The 12,802-nt window shown below is 48.4% G+C and overlaps 1 protein-coding gene across 4 annotated transcripts in view; it reads right to left on the reverse strand.

Annotated features, from left to right (window-relative positions):
* The window catches only part of EPS15L1 (epidermal growth factor receptor pathway substrate 15 like 1), an 84,706-nt gene that overhangs the window by 17,145 nt on the left and 54,759 nt on the right, over window positions 1-12,802 (reverse strand). For all 4 annotated transcript variants that reach the window (XM_067473570.1, XM_060784831.2, XM_060784830.2 and 1 more), the window contains one exon: window positions 12,171-12,318. In XM_067473570.1, the coding sequence (XP_067329671.1) occupies window positions 12,171-12,318 (148 nt within the window). The remainder of the gene's footprint in view (window positions 1-12,170; window positions 12,319-12,802) is intronic.

Raw genomic sequence — 12,802 nt, forward strand, 5'->3', positions numbered from 1 at the left:
GGGCCGGAACCGTTTAGGACTTTGTAGGATAACACCAGCACCTTAAATTGGGCCCGGTAGCTAATCGGCAGCCAGTGGAGCTGGGACAGCAAGGGCGTTGTGTGCTCCCTGCGTCCCGCTCCGGTTAACAACATGGCTGCCGCACGCTGGACTAGCTGGAGCTTCCGGGCCGTCTTCAAGGGCAGCCCCACGTAGAGAGCGTTGCAGTAGTCGAGGCGGGATGTGACCAAAGCGTGTACCACCGTGGCCAAGTCAGACTTCCCAAGATACGGGCGCAGCTGGCGCACGAGCCGAAGCTGTGCAAATGCTCCCCTGGTCACCGCCGAAACCTGGGGATACAGGCTCAGTGATGAGTCCAGGGTCACACCCAAGCTGCGAACCTGTGCCTTCAAGGGGAGTGCGACCCCGTCCAGCACGGGCTGTAACCCTATACCCTGTTCGGCCTTGCGACTGACCAGGAGTACCTCTGTCTTGTCTGGATTTAATTTCAGTTTGTTCGCCCTCATCCAGACCGTCACAGCGGCCAGGCACCGGTTCAGGACTTCGACAGCCTCCTTAGTAGCAGGTGGAAAGGAGTGACAGAGTTGGACGTCATCTGCGTACAGATGACACCGCACCCCGAAACTCCGGATGATCTCACCCAGCGGCTTCATGTAGATGTTAAACAGCATGGGGGACAGTATGGAGCCCTGAGGAACACCACAGGTCAACGGCTGTGGTGTTGAACAGGAGTCCCCCAATAACACCTTCTGGGTACGACCCTCCAGAAATGACTGGAGCCACCGCAAAGCGGTGCCTCCAAGGCCCATCTCTGCAAGGCGTCCCAGAAGAATACCGTGGTCGACGGTATCGAAGGCCGCTGAGAGGTCCAGGAGCACCAACAGGGACACACTCCCCCTGTCTAGCTCCCGGCGGAGATCATCCACTAAGGCGACCAAGACTGTCTCGGTACCATGTCCCGGTCTGAAGCCAGACTGTGCCGGATCCAGATAATCCGTGTCTCTCAAGAATACCTGGAGTTGTGAGGCCACCACGCTTTCCATGACTTTGCCCAAGAAGGGAAGATTGGAAACAGGCCGAAAGTTGTCAAATTTGGTGGGGTCCAGTGATGGTTTCTTCAACAGCGGCTTTATAATAGCCTGTTTTAGGCTCGCTGGAATCGTGCCTTCCCGAAGGGAGGCATTAACCACCACCGTTACCCACTCAGCCAATCCCCCTCTGGCCTCTTTCAGAAGCCAGGATGGGCAGGGGTCTAGGATGGACGTGGTAGGCCTCATTCCTCCAAGTATCTTGTCCACATCCTTGGGTTTCACAAACTGAAAAGAATCCATCAAAATAGGACAAGCAGGTGCTTGTGTCACATCCACCGAGACTGCATTTAATGTGGCGTCCAGCCCAGAACGGATCAAAGCGACTTTGTCTGCGAAGAACCGAGCAAATGCTTCACAGCGCGTGGCCGAGTTGTCAGGGCTCCCACCTGAGGTAGGGGGAGTTAAAAGACCTCTGACAATCCGAAACAACTCCGCCAGAAGGTTTTTTGCAGACGCAATAGTGGCCGCAAAGAAAGTTTTCTTTGCGGCTTTTATTGCCGTGGCATATGCCCTTAGAAAGGACACAAACCGTGCTCGATTTGGCTCGCTTGGGTCCGAGCGCCACACGCTCTCTAGTTCCCTCTTCCTTCGCTTCATCGCTGCCAGCTCCTCAGTGAACCAAGGAGCTGGTTTAGCTCGGTTACTTGAGAGGGGACGTTCCGGAGCGATCCTGTCAATTGCCCTGGTCATCTCCCCATTCCAGAGAGCGACCAAGGCCTCGACATGGTCACCTACCGAGGTAGCGGGGAACTCCCCAAGAGCCATCAGGAATCCGTTCGGATCCATAAGCCTCCTGGGGCGGACCATCTTAATGGGTCCTCCACCTTTGCGGAGGTTAGGGGGCGCAGTGAGCCTAAATCTGATCAGGAAGTGGTCGGTCCATGGCAACGGAGAGATAGACAGCTCCTCCACACCGCCACCTTGCTCCCATCCCTGGCAGAAGACCAAGTCCAATGTGTGTCCAGCACAGTGGGTGGGGCCAGTTATTTGTTGGGACAGCCCCATGGTTGCCATGGCAGACATGAAGTCCTGAGCCGCTCCTGTGAGGGTTGCCTCGGCATGGATGTTGAAGTCCCCCAGCACAAGAAGCCGTTGGGACTCCACCACCAGGCTCGAGACCACCCCCGCTAGCTCAGGCAGGGAGACTGTAGTGCAGCGAGGTGGACGGTACACTACAAGAATCCCTATTCTGTCCCGGTCACCCACCCTCAGGTGGACGCATTCGAAATTTGTGGTCTGCGGGATGGGACTCCTGGTCAGATGGATGGAATCTCTATAGACCACTGCAACCCCGCCTCCCCGTCCTCCGGCTCTTGGTTGGTGTTGCACGGAGAAACCTGGAGGACAAAGCTGGGAGAGATTTACGCCCCCCGCTTCATCCAGCCAGGTCTCCGTGATGCACGCCAGATCTGCCCGCTCCTCCAGGATTAAATCCTGGATCCAGGTCGTTTTTCCGTTGACAGATCTGGCGTATGTGTGTATGTTATAGCAAGCGCCATGAACATGTCTCCCAACTCTTGCCAATGTCCTCCCCAAACACCACACTGCCCACCTCTCAAGTGAAGGCTTTCATTCAGGGACAATTTCATCCTAGTTGTTCTGTTTTTCCTCCAGAATGGACATCCCAGGGTTCCTTACTCTTTCCACTGCGGTGAAATTTGCATGAGCCCGGCCACTGCCTCTCCCTTAATCCTTTCATAGAATCATATGAGTTGGAAGAGACCTCATGGGCCATCCAGTCCAACCCCCTGCCAAGAAGGAGGACCTCACTACCTCTGAGGATGCTTGCCATAGATGCAGGCGAAACATCAGGAGAGAATGCCTCTAGACCATGGCCATATAGCCTGAAAAAACCTACAACAACCCAGCAGGAAAATTGCATTCAAAGCACCCCCGACAGATGGCCATCCAGCCTCTGTTCAAAAGCTTCCAAAGAGGGAGCCTCCACCACACTCCAGGGCAGAGAGTTTCACTGCTGAACAGCTCTCACAGTCAGGAAGTTCTTCCCCTCATGTTCAGATGGAATCTCCTTTCTTGTAGTTTGAAGCCATTGCTCCGCGTTCTAGTCTCCAGGGCAGAAGAAAACAAGCTTCCTCCCTCCTCCCTATGACTTCCTCTCATGTATTTATACACAGCCATCATGTCTCCTCTCAGCCTTCTCTTCTTCAGGCTAAACATGCCCAGCTCTTTAAGCCGCTCCTCATAGGGCTTGTTCTCCAGACGCTCTTTCCTACCCTTCCTACGACGCACAGCAAACAGGAATTGATCAGAAACTGAACAGACTGGCGCGGGTTGGGGGATTGACTCAACATGATGGAAGTTCACCCTGCTTCAAGCAAAGTATTGTGACCCCCTTCGAGAATGGACCTGGACCACATTTGGTACACAGAACCGTGATGACCAATGAGAAATACTGGAGAGATGTGGGAGGAATTCACCTCGATTTATAGGAGTTGTAGGTCCTGGGATATATAGTTCACCTGCATTCTAAGAACTGCACTCTGAACCCCACCAACAATGGGCCTGGATCTAACTTAGCACACAGAACCTCCATGACCATCAAAAAATACTGGAGGACTTTGGAAGGATTTATAGGAGTTGAAGTTCACCTACATCCAGAGCGCACTATGAACCCAAACAATGATGGATCTGGACCAAACTTGGCATGCATACTTAATATGCCCAAATTTGAATATTGGTGGGTTTTGAGGGAAATTGGCCTGGACATTTTGGAGTTGTAGGTACTGGGATTTATAGTTCACCTGCAATCAATGAACACTCTGAACTCCACCAAAGATGGAATTGGACCAAACTTGGCACACAGAGCCCCCATGACCAGCAAAAATTACTGGAGATCTTTGGGGGAAGCTCACCTTGATTCGGGGGAGTTGTAGTTCACCTACATCCAGAGAGCACTGTGAACCCAAACACCAATGGATCTGGACCAAACTTGGCACACATACCTGATATGTCGACATTTGATTACTGAAGGGGTTTGGGGGGAACTGACCTTCCTTTCTGGGAGTTGTAGTTCACCCACAACCAGAGAAACGGTGACCTCCACCGATGATGGACCTGGACCAAACTTGGCACGCAGAAGCCCAATGACTAACTCAACCTACTGGAAGGGTTTCAGGGGACTCACTCACCATAGCGGGAGTTGTAGTTTACCCTGCAGCCAGAGAGCACATTGAACTGCACCGATGATGCATCTAGAGCAAACTTGCCCAACATAACCAACTTTAAGTACTGATGGAGTTTCTCGGGGTTAACCTGGCATGATGGAAGTTGTAGTTCACCCACAGCCTTATGCATTTTGTACAGTTAAAAACTGACTTTTTCAAATAACCTGGGCAACGTCGGATACCCCAGCTAGTAAGATGGTCTTGGCAGGGGATGAACTGTCATATCCCAGCATGCACCTGTGATACTGTGTTTGCTTTGTAGTTTGGCCCACTTGGCTTTCTGTATTTCTAGATGTGATGTAATAGCTCTTCCCTTCTCTCTCGGTGCTATACTTGTTGTTCTGAAAGAAACATGGCTACTCAGCTCCTGGGAATTTATTATTTTTCACCTACTGTTGCATGACGTTTTACAAGATTTACCTGGATTAAACCATCTGGAATCTTATTTACGTCTCCTCGGTCGAGGTGAACACTGTCTGACAACATATATCTGGTGTAAGTACTGGTAAAATAGAGAACTATAGGACACTCCCACAACCTCACACTTGCAGCCAAGGTATTGAGTCAGAATAAGAACGTCATTGTTTACAAACGATGCATGAAATTATTATAGCATTGGAAGAGACCTCCAAAGGCCACCCAGTCCAACTGCATTCTTCTGTTAAAAAAAGATACAATCTAAACACCTCTGATAGATGGCCATCCAACCTCATAGATCAGTGTTTCTCAACCTGGGGGGCGGGACCTCTGTGGGGGTCGTGAGGGGATGTCAGAGGGGTCTTCAAAGTATCATCAGAAAACGCAGTATTTTCTGTTGGTCATTGGGGTTCTGTGTGGGAAGTTTGGCCCAATTCTATCATTGGTGGGGTTCAGAATGCTCTTTGATTGTAGGTGAACTATAAACTCCAGCAACTACCATACCCAAATGTCAATGTGTATTTCCCCCAAATTCCACCAGTGTTCACATTTGGGCATATTGAGTATTCGTGCCAAGTTTGGTCCAGACCCATCATTGTTTAAGTCCACAGTGCTCTCTAGATGTAGGTGAACTATTTATTTATTTACTAGCTGTACCCCCCACGCGTTGCTGTGGCCAACCTTCCCTCCCTCTTTCTCTCCTTCTTTCCCTCCTTCCTTCTCTCCCTCTTTCCTTACTTCCTTCCCATTTCTTCTTTCATTCTCTCCTTCCTTCTCTACCTCTTTCCTTCCTTCCTTCCTTCCTTCCTTCCTTCATTTTTTGCTTCCATCCTTCCTTCTCTCTATCCTTCTTTCCTTCCCTCCCTCTTCCTTCCTTCGCTCCCTCTTTCCTTCCTTTTTTCTTTCCTTCTCTCCTTCCTTCTTTCTCTACCTCTTTCCCTCCTCCCCCTTTTTTCTTTTCCTTCCTTTTTCTCTCCTTTCTTCCTTCTCTACCTTTTTCGTCCCTTCGCTCTTTGCTTCCTTCTCTCTTTCCTTCTTTCTTTCTCTCCCCCTGTCTCTCTTTTTTTCTCCCCTTCCCTCCCTCTTCCTTCCCTTTTTTTCTGTATCATTTAACTTTGTGGGTTTTTAAGGCCTTTCCGCTGTTTTTTTTTTTTTGGGAGGGGGGGGGAGATTTATGAGTGATGGTCAGTCGTTGGTATGTTAGGGGTATAGTGTCCAAATTTGGTGTCAATTCGTCCAGTGGTTTCTGAATTATGTTAATCCCACAATGAACATTACATTTTTGTTTATATAGATTTATTGCATTTATATGCCGTCCTTCTCACCCCGAAGGGGATGCAGAGCCGCTTACTAGTAATATGTTGATACAATATATTATATTATTACCATAGCACAATATTAATTTTTTTGTCATGTCAGGAGCGACCTGGTGTGAGAGAATTGGCCGTCTGCAAGGACGTTGCCCAGGGGACGCCCAGATGATTTGATGTTTTTGTCATCCTTGTGGGAGGCTTCTCTCATGTCCCCGTATGAGGAGCTGGAGCTGATAGAGGGAGCTCATCCACCTCTCCCCGGATTTGAACCTGCAACCTGTCGGTCTTCAGTCCTGCCAGCACAGGGCTTTAACCCACTGCGCCACCGGGGGCACACAATATTAATATTATATTTTACTATATTGTACTATACCATTATATTGTAATATTATTAGTAATATTACATGTAATATAAAATATATAATTATAATATCAATATAATTATAACTACAACTCCAAAACTCAAGGTCAATGCCCACCAAACCCTTCCAGTATTTTCTGTTGGTCATGGGAGTTCTGTGTGCCAAATTTGGTTCAATTCCATCGTTGGTGGAGTTCAGAATGCTGATTGTAGGTGAACTATAAATCCCAGCAACTACAACTCCCAAATGACAAAATCCCCCAAACTTTACCAATATACAAATTTGGGAGTATTGGGCATTTGTGCCAAATTTGGTCCAGTGAATGAATGAAAATACATCCGGCATAACAGATATTATGATTCATAACACCAGTGAAATTACATTTATGAAGTAGCAACAAAAATAATGTTATGTTTGGGGGTCACCACGACATTAGGAAATGTATTAAGGCAGTGGTTCTCAACCTGGGCTCCCCAGATGTTTTTGGCCTTCAACTCCCAGAAATCCTAACAGCTGGTAAACTGGCTGGGATTTATGGGAGTTGTCGGCCAAAAACATCTGGGGACCCCAGGTTGAGAACCACTATATTAAAGGGCATTAGGAAGGTTGAGAAACACTGTCATAGACATTAGCAGGACGATACAGAAATAAGACCCAAAAGGCCACTCTAACTCTACTCTGCCGATAAGAAAGGCCCAATCCAAACCCTCCCGACAGGAGACCATCCTGACGTGGAGAAATAAGATTCCTAGACATGGATGAGATCCCCAAAGGCCACCCAGCCCCAACTCTATTCTGCCAGACAGGAAATGCACTATCAACGCATTCCTGACAGATGTTTGTTGTAGCTGTAATTGCTATACGATTTTTCAATATAAATAAAAATAAAGATGGAAACGCCAACTTCCCTGCTACAGAGCAAAGCAACAATGTTTGTATCTAGGTTCTTGTGGGTTTTTTCGGGCTATAATGCCATGTTCTAGAGGCATTTTCTCCTGACGTTTCGCCTGCATCTATGGCAAGCATCCTCAGAGGTAGTGAGGTCTGTTGGAGTTAGGAAAATGGGTTTATATATCTGTGAAATGACTGGGATGGGGCAAAGAGCTCTTCTCTGCTGGAGCTAGGTGTGAATGTTTCAACTGACCACCTTCATTAGCATTTGAAGGCCTGGCTGAGCCTGGGGGAATCTTTTGTTGAGAGGTGTTAAGATGTGCCTGGTTGTTTCCTCTCTGCTGTTTTGCTGTTGTAATTTTAGAGTTTTTTAATACTGGTACCTCACTACCTCTGAGGATGCTTGCCATAGATGCAGGTGAAACGTCAGGAGAAAATGCCTCTAGAACATGGCCATATAGCCTGAAAAAACCCACAAGAACCTAGTGATTCCAGCCATGAAAGCCTTCGACAATACAATGTTTGTATCACCGCTAGAAAAGGAGGAGAAGCCAAGGATGTGAGGCTGGGATGAGAGGCGACATGGAGGAGGACCCACCACACTCCCATCACAAAGAAGGAATCATAGAATCCTAGAGTTGGAAGAGATCTCGTAGGCCATCCAGTCCAACCCCATTCTGCCCAGAAGCAGGTAAATTGCCTTGAGAGCAAAGATGGAGCCTCCATCACCCTCCCTCCGGGGCAGAGAGAGAGAGTTCCACTGCTGAATGGCTCTTTCTCACAGTCAGGAAGTTCTTCCTCATGTTCAGGTGGAATCTCCTTTCTTTCCTTTAGTTTTACACCATTGCATGCTAGTCACCCGGGCAACAGAAAACAAGCCTCCTCCCTCCTCCGTAGGACTTTCCCTCACATCTTGATACATGGCCTTCATCATGTCTCCTCTCCACCTTCTCTTCTGCAGGCGAAACATGCCCAGTTTTTTAAGCCATACTGAAACAAATGCGGTCATCGCTAATAGTCAACATGGATTTATCAAAAACAAGTCATGCCAGACTAATCTGATCTCTTTTTTCGATAGAGTTACAAGCTGGGTAGATGCGGGGAATGCCGTGGATGTAGCGTACCTGGATTTCAGTAAGGCCTTTGACAAGGTCCCTCATGACCTTCTGGCAAGGAAACTAGTCCAATGTGGGCTAGGCAAAACTACGGTGAGGTGGATCTGTAATTGGTTAAATGGACGAACCCAGAGGGTGATTCTCCCCAATGCTTCCTCTTCATCCTGGAAAGAAGTGACAAGTGGAGTGCTGCAGGGTTCTGTCCTGGGCCCGGTCCTCTTGAACATCTTTATTAATGACTTAGACGAAGGGTTAGAAGGCAGGATCATCAAGTTTGCAGACGACACCAAATTGGGAGGGATAGCCAATACTCCAGAGGACAGGAGCAGGATTCAAAACAATCTTGACAGATTAGAGAGATGATTGGCCAAAACGAACAAAATGAAGTTCAACGGGGACAAATGCAAGATACTCCATTTTGTCAGGAAAAACGAAATGCAAAGATACAGAATGGGGGACGATGCCTGGCTCGAGAGCAGTACGTGTGAAAAAGATCTTGGAGTCCTCGTAGAAAACAAGTTAAACATGAGCCAACAATGTGTTGTGGTTGCAAAAAAAGCCAGTGGGATTTTGGCCTGCATCAATAGGAGGATAGTGTCTAGATCCAGAGAAGTCATGCTACCCCTCTATTCTGCCTTGGTTAAACCACACCTGGAATATTGTGTCCGATTCTGGGCGCCACAATTCAAGAGAGATATTGACAAGCTGGAATGTGTCCCAAAGAGGGCGACTAAAATTATCAAGGGTCTGGAGAACAAGCCCTATGAGGAGTGGCTTAAGGAGCTGGGCATGTTTAGCCTGAAGAATAGAAGACTGAGAGGAGATATGATAGCCATGTATAAATATGTGAGAGGAAGCCACAGGGAGGACAGCTTGTTTTCTGCTTCCCTGGAGACTAGGACGCAGAACAATGGCTTCGAACTACAAGAAAGGAGATTCCTTCTGAACATTAGGAAGAACTTCCTGACTGTGAGAGCCGTTCAGCAGTGGAACTCTCTGCCCTGGAGTGTGGTGGACTTTGGAAGTTTTTAAACAGAGGCTGGATGGCCATTCTGTCAGGGGTGGTTTGAATGCAATATTCCTGCTTCTTGGCAGCGGGTTGGACCGGATGGCCCATGAGGTCTCTTCCAACTCTATGATTCTATGATCAAGACCAACCCAATCCTGCCATGATGCAGGAAGATCCCAATGCAATTGAATGCCCTTTAGTGGGAGCCTTGTTCTATTTAGCATCTCTTATATACCTAGCTGAATTTAAGCTCCTCATAGGGCTTATTCTCCAGACCATTGATCCTTTGAGTTGCCCTCTTTCTCTAAACACATTTTTGCTTAGAGATGTATAAGATCAATGTATAATATCACAAAGGACTACCATCTCACCCGTCTCATAGGAAACCTGCTACAAAACAACAGCTTTTTTGTTGAGTTCCAGGGCCAGAGAAGCAGATGGCGGAAACAGAAGAACAGCCTGCCTCAGGGGAGCGTGCTTGCTCCATCCATGTTCAACATCTACACAAATGACCAGCCACTGCCAGAAGGGACAGAGAGCTTCATCTATGCTGATGATCGTGCCATCACCGCTCAAGCAGGGAGCTTTGAGATGGTTGAACAGAAGCTCTCCGAAGCTCTAGGTGCTCTTACTGCCTATTACAGGGGAAACCAGCTGATCCCTAATCCATCTAAAACACAGACATGTGCTTTTCATCTCAAGAATAGACAAGCATCCCGAGCTCTGAGGATCACCTGGGAAGGAATCCCACTGGAGCATTGCAGCGCACCCAAATACCTGGGAGTCACTCTGGACCGTGCTCTGACCTACAAGAAGCACTGCCTGAATATCAAGCCAAAAGTGGGTGCTAGAAACAATATCATACGAAAGCTGACTGGCACAACCTGGGGATCACAACCAGACACAGTGAAGACATCTGCCCTTGCGCTATGCTACTCTGCTGCTGAGTATGCATGCCCAGTGTGGAACACATCTCACCACGCTAAAACAGTGGATGTGGCACTTAATGAGACATGCCACATTATCACGGGCTGTCTGCGCCCTACACCACTGGAGAAATTACACTACTTAGCTGGTATTGCACCACCTGACATCCGCCGGGAAGTAGCAGCCAATAGTGAAAGGACCAAGGCAGAGACATCTCCAGCTCATCCCCTGTTTGGGTATCAGCCAGCACGTCAAATCTAGACATAGTTTTCTAAGATCTACAGAGACACTCGCTGGAACACCTCAGCAAGCGAGAGTCCAAAAGTGGCAGGCTCAAACCCAGAACCTCAGCCAATTGGCTGATACCAAATGAGAGACTCCCCCCTGGGCACATAGAGGAAAACTGGGTGACTTGGAAGGCGCTGAACAGACTGCGCTCTGACACCACGAGATGCAGAGCCAACCTTTAGAAATGGGGCTACAAAGTGGAATCCTCAACATGCGAGTGTGGAGAAGAGCAAACCACTGACCACCTGCTGCAATGCACTCTGAGCCCTGCCACATGCACAATGGAGGACCTTCTTGCAGAAACACCAGAAGCACTCCAAGTGGCCAGATACTGGTCAAAGAACATTTAATCAACTACCAAGCTTGCAAACTTTGTGTTTTGTCTGTTTGTCTGTTTTGTCAAAAATGTAATACAACTGTCTGGTTGCTCTTGACACAATAAATAAGCTTAGAGTCAGTTTAGCTGCGGTGCCCAGAATGGGACACCGTGTGCTTCCCGGTAAAGTGATCGGACCAAAGCCGAATAGAAGAGAGGAAGCGGGGGGAGCATCACTTCCCTGGTTCTAGGCACTAGGCTCCTATTTATGCAGGTCAAAATCCCATTGGCTTGTTTAGCTGCTGCATGACATTCCTGGCTCCTGTTCCCCTTCCTCCCCATGAGGACTCTAATATCTTTTCCACGTGTCCTGCTGTCGAGCCAGGCATCGTTCCCCCATTCTGTCTCTTTGCATTTCCTTTTTATCTGCCAAAGTGGTGTCTCTTGCATATGTCTCTCTTGACCTTCATTATGTTAGTTTTGGCCAATCATCTCTCTAATTTGTTAAGATTGTTTTGAATTCTGCTCCTGTCTTTTGGTGTCTTGGCTCTCCCTCCCAATTTGGTCCCATCTCCTTGCTTCTGGAACTCCAGTCCTCACTGCTCTCCAGGATGAAGAAGAGGAAGCATTGGGGAGAGTCACCCTCTGTGTTCGTTTATTTGTTATTTATTTACAGCTTTTATATTCCGCCCTTCTCACCCCGCAGGGGACTCAGGGCGAATTACAGGGTACACATATATGGCAAACATTCAATGCCAATTTTTGACATACAAACATATACAGACATACACAGAGGCTATTTAACTTTTTCTGGCCGCCAGGGGAGCTGTCGCTTTCATCGTCCATCTGCGACGCTGATGAAGTACTTCCGCATTTCCCGCATGCTTCCCCACTGGAATGCTTTGCTGGAGTCTTCTTTATGGCCTCATAAATCTGTTAATTTACCCTCCCTACACTTTAAGGTGCCCAATTTTCCTACTTGACAGATGCAACTGTCTTTCGGGTTGCAAAGGTCGACAACAGGCTACACACAATTGGTTGGAAACCCACTCAAACCCGGGCTGGCTTCGAACTCATTACCTTTTGGTCAGAGTGATCTTAATGCAGCTGAAACTCAGCCAGCTGCGCCACAATCAATTACATGAATTAACCAATTACAGATCCGCCTAAACATAGTGTTGCCTAGCCCACATTGGACTAGTTTCCTTGCCAGAAAGTCATGGGGGACCTTGTCGAAAAGAGGAAAAGAGACTTACCGCTGGGTGGGGGCTTGGGCCGGGGAGGCATGTTCTTCTTTGGTGGGAGGGCAGGAGTGTCCGCTTGGCTCCGGAAAGGGTCCTCGGGGAAGGCGCTTCCCCCAAAAGAGGCAGCAGAGGAGGAGGAGAATGGGTCAGCAGCCGGAGGCTGTGTGGAGAATAGAATAAAATGAATAGACATTTGCCCATGCCATAGGATGATCATCATCATCATCATCATCATATTTAATTACTTATTAATCGCCCTCCATCCGAGATGCTCTAGGTGATTTACATAGCGAAATTGTACAGAATAAAATACATAAAAACAGATATTAATAAATTAACATAGATCAAATGCTCTAGTAAAAAGCCAGGTCTTAAGTGCTAGAGCAGGGGTCCTCAAACTACGGCCCGTGGGCCACTTCCGGCCCGCCAAGGGCACTTATCCGGCCCGCAGAGGAGGAGCGCCCCCCCACACAGTGCCCCTCCCTTGGCTGGCTCACGCTATCCGTCAGGCCCAATGGGCAGCGTGAGCCAGCCAAGGGCAGCTGCTCCGCGTGTCCTACTCGCATGTAAAGCACCTCGCGAGGTGCTTTACGCACAAGTAGGCCGCGTGGTGCTGCTCCTCCCTTGGCAGGCTCACGCTGCCC

This window comes from Anolis sagrei, chromosome X (genome assembly GCF_037176765.1).
Source record: "Anolis sagrei isolate rAnoSag1 chromosome X, rAnoSag1.mat, whole genome shotgun sequence".
Taxonomy (NCBI): domain Eukaryota; kingdom Metazoa; phylum Chordata; class Lepidosauria; order Squamata; family Dactyloidae; genus Anolis; species Anolis sagrei.